Raw genomic sequence first — 13,097 nt, 5'->3', positions numbered from 1 at the left:
TGCTGCTTTATACACTAAAGGTGGCTGCATTTTGGCGCTGGGGCCCATGAGTGCTTTGCAAGCTGTTTTGGGTGATCCTTTGGGATAATAAAAAGCATTATGTAAATATACAGGGTGCATTACTTCTGTCAGAAAGAATCACGGAACTGCTGAGGTCGGAGGAGACCTCCAAGATCGAGTTCAACACCTTTTTCGGGGTGGAGGTGAATGCATCAGCTCAGGCTGATGGGCAGAGCTGGTGACCTGTGTCCCTCACACTTGCTTCTCCATGAATGCCTTGAAATGCCATATCAGAACCTCCCGTGATCCTGTGCTGGGGACCAGCCTGCGAGCACCCATCCAGATGTGTGAGCACACATACAGAGGTGCATGCACCTACTAATACTTTATCTGGACCAGCAGCTGAACTGCACCATCTGACCCGAACATCCTCAAACCCAGCCATGCTCATCCCAAACCCCAGTTCTCCATCAGGACCCACCGGGCTCCCACTGCTCCCCGAGACCCTCAGTGTCCCCCCGGGTCTGTCCTTTTGGGTGGCACTGACCAGGGACTGCAGGATGGCGTGGTTGGTGGCGTTCATGCGGGAGTCCAGGGGGAAGGCACACTCCACTCCCCCTCGCAGTAACAGGAAAAAGCAGCTCAGGAAAAGCCTGGATGCTGGTGGGTGGCATGTGCCAGGGAGGCAGCTTCCCGGGATCTCTCGCAAGAAAATCCCCCATGGAACGCTCTGCCAGCACCGCCCATCCTTCGCTCCCGAGGGCGGGGCGATGGCGCCGTTCCGGGGCGGGTCGTCCCGTTCCCGACCCGTTCCGGGGCCACCGGGGCGCGATGGCGGCCACCAAGCGGGTGCTGTACGTGGGTGAGTGGCGGGGCCGGGGGTGCCCCGAGCGGGGCCGGCGGTGCCCGGCGCTGCCCGGTGACCGCTGCCCGCTGCCCCGCAGGCGGGCTGGCCGAGGAGGTGGACGAGAAGGTGCTGCACGCCGCCTTCATCCCCTTCGGAGACATCACCGACATCCAGATCCCGCTGGACTACGAGACGGGTGCGTGCTGGCAGGGCTGGGGCACGGCTGGGGCACGGCGGGGCATCCGCGGCGTGCGGTGTTCCCGGGGATGGGATGGGACCCCCGTCGTTCCGTGGGACCGGGTGTGTGTCTGTGCTGCCCGTGACCCCCCTCGCTTCTCTCCCTCCAGAAAAGCACCGGGGATTCGCCTTCGTGGAGTTCGAGCTGGCGGAGGTGAGGAAGGGGCAGATGCTGGGGCTGCTCGGGGCTTTTCCTCTCCTGGGGTTTTGGGATGGATCCTCTTCCCGTTGGAGACGGTCCATGGAAGCGGGTGGGGCTTATACCTACCACAGCATTGAATCGCTCTCCGGCAGTGGGAGATGTTGTTCTGCTCTTCCAAGTTCCTGCTTTTCCAAGTTCCCGCTTTTCCCATTTTCTTTTGGGCTGAAGCACAGCTACTGCTGGCCCAAACCCCTCCCTGCCATCGTCCCTGGGGGGGTTTCTTGGCTTCATGGGCAGCATAGACTGTCATATATTTGTGTTGTTATGGTCTGCCCTGGGTTTCATGCACAGATCTCTCCTGCTCTCCCAAGTGCTGGTGTCAGCAATAAAGCATCTTAAATAAAATGGATTTACTGGGTTGTTGGAAGATGAGACCCAGATCCTGGTTTGGATATGGCTCTTGGAAGATCCATCAGCCCTGGGGCAGATGAGGTTTAGGAAAATCTGGCAGCCTTTTCTGTAATGAAGTGCTGGGGCATGTCTATGCTTAGCCTTGCTTTTGAAGGGAGAGAAGAAAGGATAATAATTATTTTATTTTGATTTCTTGGCAGGATGCAGCGGCAGCAATTGACAACATGGTATGGACCCTGTTCCCTCTCACCCACAGAGACCTGTGGCTTTGCTGCCCTCTGTGCTGTGGGCTGCAGAGAGAACATAAGCTCTGTCCTTCTCTGACCTCTGCGGGGATTTTGGGGGGCACGGTGATTTTATACCTTTGGGTGGGCTTTGTTGTGCTTTTTTCCCCTCTGCAGAATGAGTCTGAGCTCTTTGGCAGGACCATCCGTGTGAACTTGGCCAAACCCATGCGAATTAAAGAAGGATCATCCAGGCCTGGTGAGTTGGTGCCTGGGAGGGGGAGAACATCCCTGTGGATGTTCAGAGCTTTGTTCATAAACTCAGGTGTGGCCTTTTGGATCAATTCCTGTGCTCTGACTTTTCCTTTTGCTGTCACAGTCTGGTCAGATGACGAATGGCTGAAGAAGTTTTCGGGGAAGACTTTGGAGGAGAACAAAGAGGAGGGAGGAACAGAGGCCCCCAAACCAGAGGCACAAGAGGTCGGAAAAACAATCCCAGCCATCTGTATCCCCACTGTATTCCAAAGGCTGAGAGTGTGAGACTGGCCATCTCTGGAGGCACAGCAGAGGAATGTCATCAAAACTTGCTTTTGTTTCTTTTCCTGCCCAGGACGAGCCTCCTGCCAAGAAATCCCGGGTCAACCCTCAGGTTTACATGGACATCAAGATTGGAAACAAACCCGCGGGGCGGCTGCGGATCCTCCTGCGCTCGGATGTGGTGCCCATGACCGCAGGTGGGGAGGAGGCTCTGCCTCCCTGCCCTGGTGGCTTCCAGCAGTGTCACAGCTCTCACCTCTCCCCCCTTTGCCCCCATACAGAGAATTTCCGCTGCCTCTGCACCCATGAGAAAGGATTTGGCTTCAAAGGGAGCAGCTTCCACCGCGTCATCCCCCAGTTCATGTGCCAGGCCGGCGACTTCACCAACCACAACGGCACCGGAGGCAAATCCATCTACGGGAAGAAGTTTGATGATGAAAACTTCATTCTCAAACACACAGGGCCAGGTAGAGCCCATCTCCAGGCAGGAACTGGAAAGAAATTTTTTTAATATCATCTAGGGGCCACATTTGGGCTGTTTTGGCTTGTACCACATTGGTAGTACTGGCCCTGAATTATGATCTACGTTGGCCAGATGCGTCTGCCACCGTGTGATCTGCCCTGGTCAGCCCCTCATGTGTCACCAAGCAGAAATGCCTTGTTCCCTCTCCAACCACACAGTTAATTTCCAATATTACATAATGAAAAAATAATTTCAAAGCTGCTTTCCTGTTCCGTTTTAAAGGAGGAATGTCACAGCGTGACTATGAAAAGCGGGAACAAGCAAGCAGGTTTATCTCCCTACAAACATCTTTGCTGTTACTGCAGCTAAAAATAGCTGAGCATTTCCATCTTTCATGCTTGCAAGTGTTTCTCAACATAATTGGTTTCCAGTAGTTTCTGTGGATTTTGATATTCAGAAACTCTCCTAAATCCAGGAGCATTTTGCAGGAAATGGGAATGGGTCTGGGTCCAGCTCATGTGCTGGAATCCAACACTCCCTTCTCAGCCATAACACTGCACTCTTTCATCCCAGGCATGGTGTCGATGGCAAACTCTGGCCCAAACACCAACGGCTCCCAGTTTTTCATCACCTGTGATAAAACAGACTGGCTGGACGGGAAGCACGTGGTGTTCGGGGAGGTGACGGAGGGCATGGACGTGGTGCGGGAGATCGAGGTAGGTGCTGGTCAGCAGGGTGGTCTGGGCAGAGCTGACCCTCTTCCTGCCCTAAAGCTCGGTGCCCTTAATTGCTGCTGTTTTTTTCTCCAAGGCTCAGGGCACCAAGGATGGGAAGCCAAAGCAGAAGGTGATCATCTCGGACTGTGGGGAGTGCCCGTGAGCTCGGCTCTTGGAGGGGCTGGATGGGGCGAGCCTGGCCAGGAGGGACAGGGAACCAGCTGGAATGGGACAGCCCAGCAACTCCCCAGCAGCGTCCAGTCCTGGCTTCCATTGAAATTCCCCTGCAAAGCTTGGAGTGAAGGTGCCTGAGGGCAGTGCTGAGGGGTCCGACCTTCCCGGGATAAATCGCTTCCCAGCCCGAGCAGGGCAGGGCTGGTCCTGCTGCCGTGTTCCAGAAAGACTTTATGTTTGGGAAAAATAAAAGCTAGTTTTAAAAATACTGAGGACCTGGCTTTCAGACTGTCTCTGTGTGAGGCTGGTCTTTGTTTTTCAGCAAAAAGTGCCTGTTTTTTTTTTTTCCTTCTATCCTTGTCTTTGTTAATCCCGTGCCTAAATCATGGCTCCAGGGGAAGCTACCTGTGCCAGGGAATGAGCTGAGCCGAATCTCTCATGCTTATATCCACAGCAGGATCTTGTGGAGGTGTTTTTGGCATATCCCTGGCTTTGTAGTGTCCTTTTCCATCAGCAGAGGGAGGCAGGTCCCTGGCTGGCAGCCTTCCTGCTGGAAAGCCAGCCTGGTCCAGCTCCATCCCCATCCCAGAGGGAGGGTGTTTACTGGGATGTGTAAGAGGGAAAACATGGCTGGGAAACACCAGGAAATGAAAGAGCCCTTTGGGTGATGAAGAATAAAAAACAACCAAGTGATGAGGCTGTAGGAAGGGGTTTGATTTCCAAACTCCAGTTTGAAGAGCAGGATAATCAGGTGGATTTATAGTTCCTGTGGTGGGTAGCTCTGGCCGTGCACCAAAAAGGTGAACACAGTGGTGGGAAGTGATGGATTTGGGGTTTCCTATGAAATTATAGCACTGGGGAGGAAGGGGTGTGTGGGTTTGAGCATGTGCAGGTATTGGCAGGAGGGATGAGGCAGCTGGGACAGAGAGGAGGGTCAGCTGTGTGGGGATGGGTTGTGGGGATCTTTTGAGGAGCTTGTGTCATGGGGGGTTTTTGGTTTTGCCAGGTCGGGGGTGTTGCTTTTCCATGAGAAACACTTTTATTCACTTGCTGGCTTTCCACAGTGTCTGGGGGTCCTGCATTGCCCTAAAACTGGGAACAAGGTGAGACACAGGCACTCAGACGTGATTCCAGAAAAACAGATTAACCAGTCCAGCTTCTCCCTTCCTTGCTCTCTTCTTTCTAATGTTTAAATCTCAAATTTTTGAAGACAGCCCTTGCAGGCACCCTCAGCAGGGCCTGAACCAGGGAGAGAGCCCAGAGTGATGGAAGCCCTGGGTGTTCTCTCTGCAGAAGGCACCAGGTCAGACAGAGCCATGATCACATCCCGAGCTGGATTTCATGTGGAATTAGATCCCCAAAGAAGCAACACCTTTGCTTGGGAAGCTGGGCATTGACTAGGAGCAGATCTTTCTTATTTTGGTGGGTTTATTGGGATATTTTTCCAGGTTCATTGTTTGTTTAGTGACGCAAGGTTCCCCCGGGTATCTGAGCTGAGAACCAGGACAGGCCTTTTCCTTTTAAAATCAGAGCAAATAAATAATTTAATTGTACAAATAGCCCAGGGAAGCCGCCCGGGGTAGTCACAGCCCTTTTAGGAGCCCACGGAAGCATCCACTGGTGAGCACAGCCTGACCTAAAACTCACATCAGGGCTCATTTTCAAGCAAATAGGTACAATTTTAGCTAATTCTGAGTATTTTTTCATTGCGAAATGTCCTCCAAACAGAGCACTGTTGTGCTGTGACATTAAAAAAGAAAGAGCAAGAGAAACTCCATGTTTACTTTCCAAACTAGGCGTTTATTTTATAACAGTGCCATAGCTCAATATGGATATTTTATTTTTTTTCCAAGTGGCTGAGTTTGGTGAACTTTAGGTAAACAGGAGCGGGTTAGTCAGCCAGCTACTTAATTGGCTGATGATATTTTCATTAAGGGAATTAAAAGCACTGGGTAGAGGTGGGTTAGTTTGAAATACACAGCTAGAAACAGCTCAATCCCAGAGCAACTCAGATGCTGCCTCCCTTGTCCTAATTACCCTTAAGCCCAAACTGCTTCCACCAGAGACTGCAGCAGCATGAGGGGAAAACACATCAGCCACAGACAAACCAGACACAGAACCAGCCACAAATCCTCTCTTTTCTATATATATATATATGCTTGTATATATCTATGTGTCTCATTAAGCGGGGTAAGAGAATAGAAGTTTTATATTATTTACATCCACTTCTGGGAAGGGGTGGGAGGGATTTATTTTTATTATTTATTTTTATTATTATTATTATTATTAATGGACTTTGGCTCTGATGCAGCCCATGAAACTCCTCTTCCACACACACGCAGCAGAAACCCAGTGTCACATTGCTCTGGTGGGGATGGGATGGGACGTTCAGGGATGGAGATGGGATGTTCTGGGATGGAGATGGGATGTTCAGGGGTGGGATTGGGACCTGTCCATCAGTGGCAGCCACACGATTTCACCACCATGTTCCGATGCTTCTTGAGGATGACGTTGTTGTTGCTGTCGTAGTAGAGGACAGAGGTGGCACTGAGCTTGGTGGGGGCACAGCACGCCTTGGGCACGGCCTCAGGCTTCATCAGGTGGACCTGGGGGAGGGATGCAGCAAACGTGGCTCCAGGCAAAAGAAAAAGCATCAAACCGACTCGTGGCTGCAAAAATCCTGGGTGAATGGGGAGATTATTCCCAGCTTTTTGCAAAAATATTTATCCTGAACTCCGGGCAGTCCCTGCTGCAGTTTATATTGGAGCAGGGCTCAAGGCACTGCATGGGCCAGGCAGCCCCTTCATTAATTTGGGACTTCAGGGCCCTTTTTTTTCTCACAAAAATAGACAAATGACTAAAAAAAGAACATAAATCAGGGCAGCGTGGGTCAGGCTCTGGTGTGGGCGGGGGGCACTGCAATAAGAGATCCTCCACCCTCAATTTAACGTCTTCCACTAAAATCTTAAATACACAACACTTCTCTGAACACGACTCCCCTTCAGCTCGTTCAACCCCTGCTCAGGACAGGCGTTATCCCAGGATTTTGCTGTACGAGGCTGCCGGACACGCGGAGCCCTCGCTGGCTTCACCCGACATGTGCGATTAATTTATGGCAGGGGCAGCCGAGCTCTCCCAGCTCGGAAGTCCGGTGTTTTTGCTGTCAAACCCTGCTATTTGCAGCACAGGCTGGGGCTGGCACAGCTCCACGGCCGCCTTTGCCCTGGCGCTTCCCAGAAGGGCCGGATCCGGGCGCCAGGTGATTCACATCCTGCCCAAAACGGCTCCATTTTGGGAAGAGCGTTGGGTTTAGGGGTGATGGGTGGGTGTAGAGGGGAGGGGAGCCCCTCCCCACCGCTGCCAGGATCCTTCCCAGCCCCGGATGGGCCCTGGAAGCTTCGTTAATGTCAAAATTAAACCCCGCCAGGCGACACCTTCAAAGGCTCGGCCGAGGGCTCGGCGCTCCCTGTAATTAACCGCGAGCACCGGAGCCGGTGTGGCTCTGCCATTGGGAAACCAAACACTCACAGGGCAGGAAATTCCAGAAATTAAAGCACTGGCTGGGATGCGGGGTGGGTTTGGGAAAAGAGGGACACTAAAGCTTTCCTGCTTGGAATATGCTGAGCCCAGCGTTTGGGTGCTGAGCCGCAGCGGTGCTTTCCAGGGCTGCGGATAAACCCTCGGGCACGGCTGACACGGAGCCTTTCCAGGGAGGAGTGGGGGCCTTGGTGAGTCCTGCTCCTGAGCCCACTGCCAGGGGAGGGGGCAATTAATCTGTCAGAAATCATCTGTTTTGTGCCAGCTGCTGTTAAACTGGTGAAGGATCGTGTCAGTCAGAAAACCAAGAGACGGAGGAGCTCTGGAATTACAAAACCCTCGTTACACCCTTCTGGCTCAGGCTGATGGGCAGAGCTGGTGACCTGTGTCCCTCACACTTGTTTCTCCATGAATGCCTTGAAATGCCATATCAGAACCTCCCGTGATCCTGTGCTGGGGACCAGCCTGCGAGCACCTATCCAGATGTGCATGCACCCATCCAGATGTGTGAGCACACATCCAGAGGTGTGTGCACCTACTAATACTTTATCTGGACCAGCAGCTGAACTGCACCATCTGACCCGAACACCCTCAAACCCAGCCATGCTCATCCCAAACCCCAGTTCTCCATCAGGACCCACCGGGCTCCTACTCCTCCCCGAGACCCTCAGTGTCCCCCCGGGTCTGTCCTTTTGGGTGGCACTGACCAGGGACTGCAGGATGGCGTGGTTGGTGGCGTTCATGCAGGAGTCCAGGGGGAAGGCACACTCCCCCTCGCAGTAATAGGCTGAGTATCCCTGCGGAGCGATCACCCAGTCCTGCAAAAAAAAAAAGGGATTACATTGAGAGCTTCACCTTCCTGTGCCCCTTCCTCCACTCCCCACCTGCACAAACAACTCAACCACCTCCTCCCCGGGTGGCCCTGCCAGCAGCAAGGGTTTATTTTGATTTTTTGGGCTGAGCCATGAGTTGCTCAGGGTCAGCAAAGGGGTTTGGGGTTGTGGCAGTTCATGTTTGCCTTCCCGGCTCCCGGGATGGCTTCATGGGCAGGAGAATCTGGGCTGAGAAGGAGCCCAGGACAGAGGAATGGGATGATGGGGTTTTTTTTTTGTTTTTTGTTGTTTTTTTGCATTTACTTCTCCCAGTAGACAAGTACCAGCCAGCCGAGGTCCTGGAAGCTGACGTAGAGCTCGTGGCGCCGGCAGACCTGCCTCCTGTCCGCGGCGTGGACGTCATCTGTGGGAGAAGGGGACAGGGAACGTCAGCCCTGGCATCCCCCATCCCACCCCCCGCTGCAGCCATCCCCTCTCAAGGGAGGGATACAGCCCAAATGACAGGGGTTAGTCCAGCAGAACCAAAGGAGAGAGCCTCTGCTGTTGCACGAAGGGAAAAGGAGCTTCAGACTGGCCTATAATTTGATATTCCAACATTGGAATGAAGGAATTTGGCCTTGGAAGGGTTGCATCCCAGATTTGCTCACAGAGAAGATGACTTTGAGGGTTTTCCAAATTCAGTGGGTTCAGGAGAGCTGGAGCATCCCACTCCCCTCCTGCCTGAGCAGCTTTCTGGGACTGTGACACCCTTCCGGGGTGATGACGCTTTCCCAGGGTGGCTTCAAAGCCAAGGGCACTAGGGCAAAAATTCCAGTACTCAGGAATCCTGACAAGCTCACAAAACACCATTTCCTCGGGGGCAACCAACCCAAACCCTCTGCATCTCCCTAACTGCAAACAACCCAATCCTAAAAACCCAGAGCCCTTCACTCTGCTTCCCTTGGGCCCAAAAACTGGGATTTCCAACAGCTGAAGGTGCTGACAGCAGCAGCAGAGCCCGGTGTTTTCCACAGCAAAGCTCTTACCAAAAATTCCCGGGAGCTTGTTTGGATGTGGGAGGTCGTTGGTCTTCTTGGGCTGCCGCCTCCTCGGGGGTTTGGCCGCTCGTGTGACACGGGCAGGGCTGGGACTCGCCCGGAAAAACGTCACCATGAAGGGCTGCTTGGAGCGGGGCCCCCGGCGCCCCAACAGCCCCGCCGAGCCCGGGTCGACGCTGTGCCCTGCAGGGACAGGACCAGGCAGTGGGTTTGCTCCCAGAACGAACTCATTTGGTTAAAGTAAGGGGTCAAAATAGAAGAAATTTGCAGTGGAGAGCTGTGGTTTCGGCACCCCGAGGGGTTTGAAGCCCGGAGGTGGTACAGCCACGCGCCCACCACCACATCACGGCCACACAGAGCGATTCAAGGACTAAAACCAAGTGATCAGTTTGCCCCTTCTCCCCTGGGGAGGAAAGCTTGGAGGGGAAGGGAATGGAGGGAGCATTCCCAGCTGTGATTGCTGGTCCCATGGGAGTGGAGATGCTCCGAGTGTGCCTGTGCACCTGCAAAAGGCAGTGTGGGACCAGAGCTGATCCCACAGGGAAAAGAGGGTTAATCCTCTGGCCCACACACAGCAGGATCCCTCCAGGTAGGGAGTTCATTAAGTGTTAATGGGGTTAATTACAGTCCACCCCATTAGCATGAAGCCTTTGGAAGGGTTTTGCATCCAGGTTTGCCTGCAAACCCAGACTTCTGGCACCTGTGGGTTCTCTGTCACAGCAGGGAATTTAAAATCACATCCCATGGCACCAAGTGGGGAGAGGGGAAGACTCCAGTTCTTGGGAATTTGGCCCCAAATGCTGCATGTAGGTTCATCAGATTCACCATCATCTGTCTCCACGTAGAGCCTCAGCCCCAGGTTGTATTTCTGATCCAGTATCCAGTGGTTGCTGGCGGCTGTGACGTCAAACACCAGCCAACCCTCTGTCCCAGCACGCAGGTCCTGGACATCCAGCAGGAACAGGTCAGATTCCCTGCAGAAACAAGGGGGAAAAGAGCAGGTGAGTAACAGCACCCAAAGGGCACCAGCACCAGCAATAATTCTTGGAAATTGCTGCTTGGTGCCTGTGTCCAGACAGGCCCTGGCACAGCAGGGTCAGGGCAGTAGCTCTTGATGCTGCCGGCTGTGCCGGACACGATGGTGGCATCCTGGAAAATGCACCCTCCCTGTCCTGGCCAAAATGTCAGGGTGTGACATTTCTCCATTGGAAAGTTTGGGAACAGCTGTTTGTGGCAGTGCCACTTCCCTTGGTGTTTTTATGGCAGTGGAAAGGGAAAGTGCTGGAGCCGGTTCTTGTGCAGGTTCCCAATCCTGTCTCCATCCCCACCATCTTCACCCCTGTTCCCACCCCTTCATTCTCATCCCCAATCCCATCCCCACCATCTTCAGCTGCATCCTTATCCCCATTCCCATCCCCACAATTTTCATTCCCATTCCCATCTTTTTTATTCCCATTCCCATCTTTTTTATTCCCGTATCCATTCCCATCCCCTTTATTCCCATATACATTTCCATCCCCATCTTCTTCATTCCCATCCTCATCCCCATTCCCATCATTGTCAGTCCTATTCCCTTCTTCTTCATTCCTATACCCATTCCTATCCTCATCATCTTCATTCCCACCTCCATCATCTTCATTCCCATTCCCATCCCCATCCCCATCTTCTTTATTCCCATACCTATTCCCATACCCACGTTCTTCATTGGAATGGGCTGCCCAGGGAGGGGGTGAATTCCCCATCCCTGGAGGTTTTTAAGATGAGACTGGGATGTGGCTTCAGTGCCACGACCTGGGAACCACGGCAGGGTTGGATCAAGGGTTGGACGTGACGATCTCTGAGGTCTTTTCCAACCTGGTTGATTCTATGATTCTCTGACTCCCATCCCCATTCCCATCCCCGTCATCCCCATTCCCCATCTCCATCGTTCCCATTCCCATCCCTGCTCCTGTCCTCAGCCCCTCACCTGTTGGAGTGCCCTGCAGCCACCTCGTAGATGCTGACGTGGAGGCTGTTGTTGCCGTGCCGGGACGTCCCTCGGGCCTTGTAGATGCGGAACTCGGCGGCCGTGACGGACTCGCCCGCGGGCACCTGGGTCAGGTCGAACCTGAACTCCTTCCAGTACGGCTTCGGCGAGAACATGTCCCGGTCCTGCTCCACTGCGGAGCAAAGGGCTCAGGGAGGGCTCTGCCAGACCCCAGCAGGCTGATCCAAGCCTTCACCCCCCTCCCACCGAGTCCCCCTGACCTTCTTTGTCCCCGCTTTGGGGACAAACCTGCTGGCTCTGAGCCCTCACCCCCCACCCTGAGCTCTTGGCTGCAAATTCCTCTCTCTCTCCTCTCCCAAGAGTTTTAATCTTGATGCATCCCACCCCCTCCCCATTTTTGCAGCCCCCAACTTTATTTTGCTGTAGACCCACCAGCCTCCCAGCCTTCTTCCTTTATTAGTAATTAAAATTAAAAGCACAAGTGTTGGTTGTGGGAGGAGCACAGAGAAGCTGCCACTCATGTCATGGTTTAGGGGCTGCAGCCTTTTGTGCTGAAAAACACACACACAAAAAAATTTGAGGTTTTGGGGTCAGCAGGACCATCTGGAGCAGGAACTGGGGTTTTCCAAACTTTTGTTGCAGCAGATGTTCAGGGGACAGCCCAGGGCTCTCCAGGGCCATTGCTGGGTACCACAGGTCCTTTCTTGCCCTCAAGCTTGGGGCTGCTGAAATGGGAGGACTTTCAGCCTATGCAGGACTGTAAGGTCACTGCTCTGTAAAAATAAAACCTCACTTTTTACTAGAAACGCCTTATTTTTGCATCAATCCATTGCATGCTGGGAAAGAAAAAAATTTGCTGATTTGATTTAAGTCCATAAAGAATAACCCAACGTCTTTCTTCGCAGTAATGCAGCCCCACACAGTTTCTCTAATATGTAATTATTTGCTTCAAATTGTTCTTTAAAAATATTCCAATCTGCTTTGTCTCAATATAATTAAAGTACATGATTAAATATGATTCAATATGACTAAAGCTTTTCCTGCTTCAGGCGCAAAAGCAACGTAACCCATCCGACCCGGTGCGTACTTTCAAAAGCAAAGCAACCAAATAAATAATTAAATAAATAAATAAAAATTTAAATCCATTTTTTAACCAATTCCAGGGGAGAAATATTCCAAGTTTAACACACCACAAAGTCGTTGTTCCCATTTATGTGGGGGGAGCAACGCGACACATCTCTCCAAACCTAACGCTGAGATTTTACTTGCGTACCCAAAGGTTTTTTTTTTTAATTTCTTCTTCTTCTTCTTTTTTCCTTTTTTTTCCCCCCTCTATTTTTTTTTTTTCGAATCCCACATTCCCTCCAGCTACTGGCCTCACCACAAGCTATGTTATAAAAAAAGCCCAGGGCCAGGCGGGCAGGGCGGATGCGGAGAATGCTTCCTGCTCCGGCGGGGCGGCTGCCAGCTGTGGCAGGAGGATGCTGTGGGGAGCTGGATCCAGCCCATGCATCCCTTGGAGGGGGCACACACCAGCCCCCCCAAACCCACTGCAGCCCCTCGGGCTCTTCCCTCTTTTCCATTCCTTCCACCAACCCATCACTGATGGTTTTACGCTCCTGGATCGTTCAGCGGTGCTGCCGAAGCTGCCGGTGCCTCATGGATGTTACAAAATCCCTAAATCCCCCCCCAGACACAACCAAAGGAATCGCCTCTCCTTTTTTTGGCACTGATAAACCCTCAGCGGGATGTCCCATGGTCAGTCCAGGGGATGCCCAGGTAGAGAGTGGTGTCCCCTTGGGTCCTTGGGTCGCCCCTCTGCTCTGAAATCACCGGGATCTTCACACATGAGCACTTTCAGCAAAGCAATGCTGCAGATGGGCCCTCACCCAGGAATGGGCAGAGGGATTTTTCTGTGGAGCCAAGGAGGTCACAGAGACCCCACACCACAG

General features: G+C 52.8%; 2 protein-coding genes across 3 annotated transcripts in view; one reads left to right on the top strand and one right to left on the bottom strand.

The window, feature by feature from the left end:
• The first annotated feature begins 798 nt into the window (after nucleotides 1-798).
• PPIE (peptidylprolyl isomerase E) lies at nucleotides 799-4,019 on the top strand. 2 transcript variants are annotated; one of them, XM_027706039.1, is made up of 10 exons: nucleotides 799-862; nucleotides 945-1,043; nucleotides 1,195-1,238; nucleotides 1,838-1,864; nucleotides 2,039-2,120; nucleotides 2,241-2,341; nucleotides 2,472-2,595; nucleotides 2,680-2,865; nucleotides 3,435-3,577; nucleotides 3,672-4,019. In XM_027706039.1, exons 1-10 carry the CDS (start codon nucleotides 832-834, stop codon nucleotides 3,738-3,740), a joined length of 906 nt encoding a protein of 301 aa, XP_027561840.1. In that variant the 5' UTR covers nucleotides 799-831; the 3' UTR covers nucleotides 3,741-4,019. The 2 variants fall into 2 exon arrangements, with proteins under 2 accessions (XP_027561840.1, XP_027561838.1); XM_027706037.1 differs by having other exon boundaries at nucleotides 2,039-2,341.
• A 1,536-nt stretch (nucleotides 4,020-5,555) lies between these two features.
• The window catches only part of LOC113978762 (bone morphogenetic protein 8B-like), a gene marked incomplete at its 5' end in the record, with an annotated part of 12,247 nt that continues 4,705 nt past the window's right edge, over nucleotides 5,556-13,097 (bottom strand). The window contains 6 exons of the mRNA XM_027705977.1: nucleotides 5,556-6,357; nucleotides 7,996-8,106; nucleotides 8,445-8,524; nucleotides 9,147-9,341; nucleotides 9,984-10,132; nucleotides 11,125-11,317. Of these exons, the coding sequence (XP_027561778.1) occupies nucleotides 6,208-6,357; nucleotides 7,996-8,106; nucleotides 8,445-8,524; nucleotides 9,147-9,341; nucleotides 9,984-10,132; nucleotides 11,125-11,317 (878 nt within the window). The remainder of the gene's footprint in view (nucleotides 6,358-7,995; nucleotides 8,107-8,444; nucleotides 8,525-9,146; nucleotides 9,342-9,983; nucleotides 10,133-11,124; nucleotides 11,318-13,097) is intronic.

Source organism: Neopelma chrysocephalum, unplaced genomic scaffold (genome assembly GCF_003984885.1).
Source record: "Neopelma chrysocephalum unplaced genomic scaffold, ASM398488v2 Primary Assembly neopelma1_361, whole genome shotgun sequence".
Classification (NCBI taxonomy): Eukaryota; Metazoa; Chordata; class Aves; order Passeriformes; family Pipridae; genus Neopelma; species Neopelma chrysocephalum.
This window is presented reverse-complemented; position numbering and strand designations above follow the sequence as displayed.

Bases quoted from the DNA above. Each gene is read 5' to 3' on its own strand.
- PPIE (XM_027706037.1), top strand. From the start codon at position 832: ATGGCGGCCACCAAGCGGGTGCTGTACGTGG. The intron at 1,865-2,038 runs GTATGGACCCTG...TCCCCTCTGCAG, and splicing joins CGGCAGCAATTGACAACATG to AATGAGTCTGAGCTCTTTGG. The intron at 3,578-3,671 runs GTAGGTGCTGGT...TTTTTCTCCAAG, and splicing joins ACGTGGTGCGGGAGATCGAG to GCTCAGGGCACCAAGGATGG.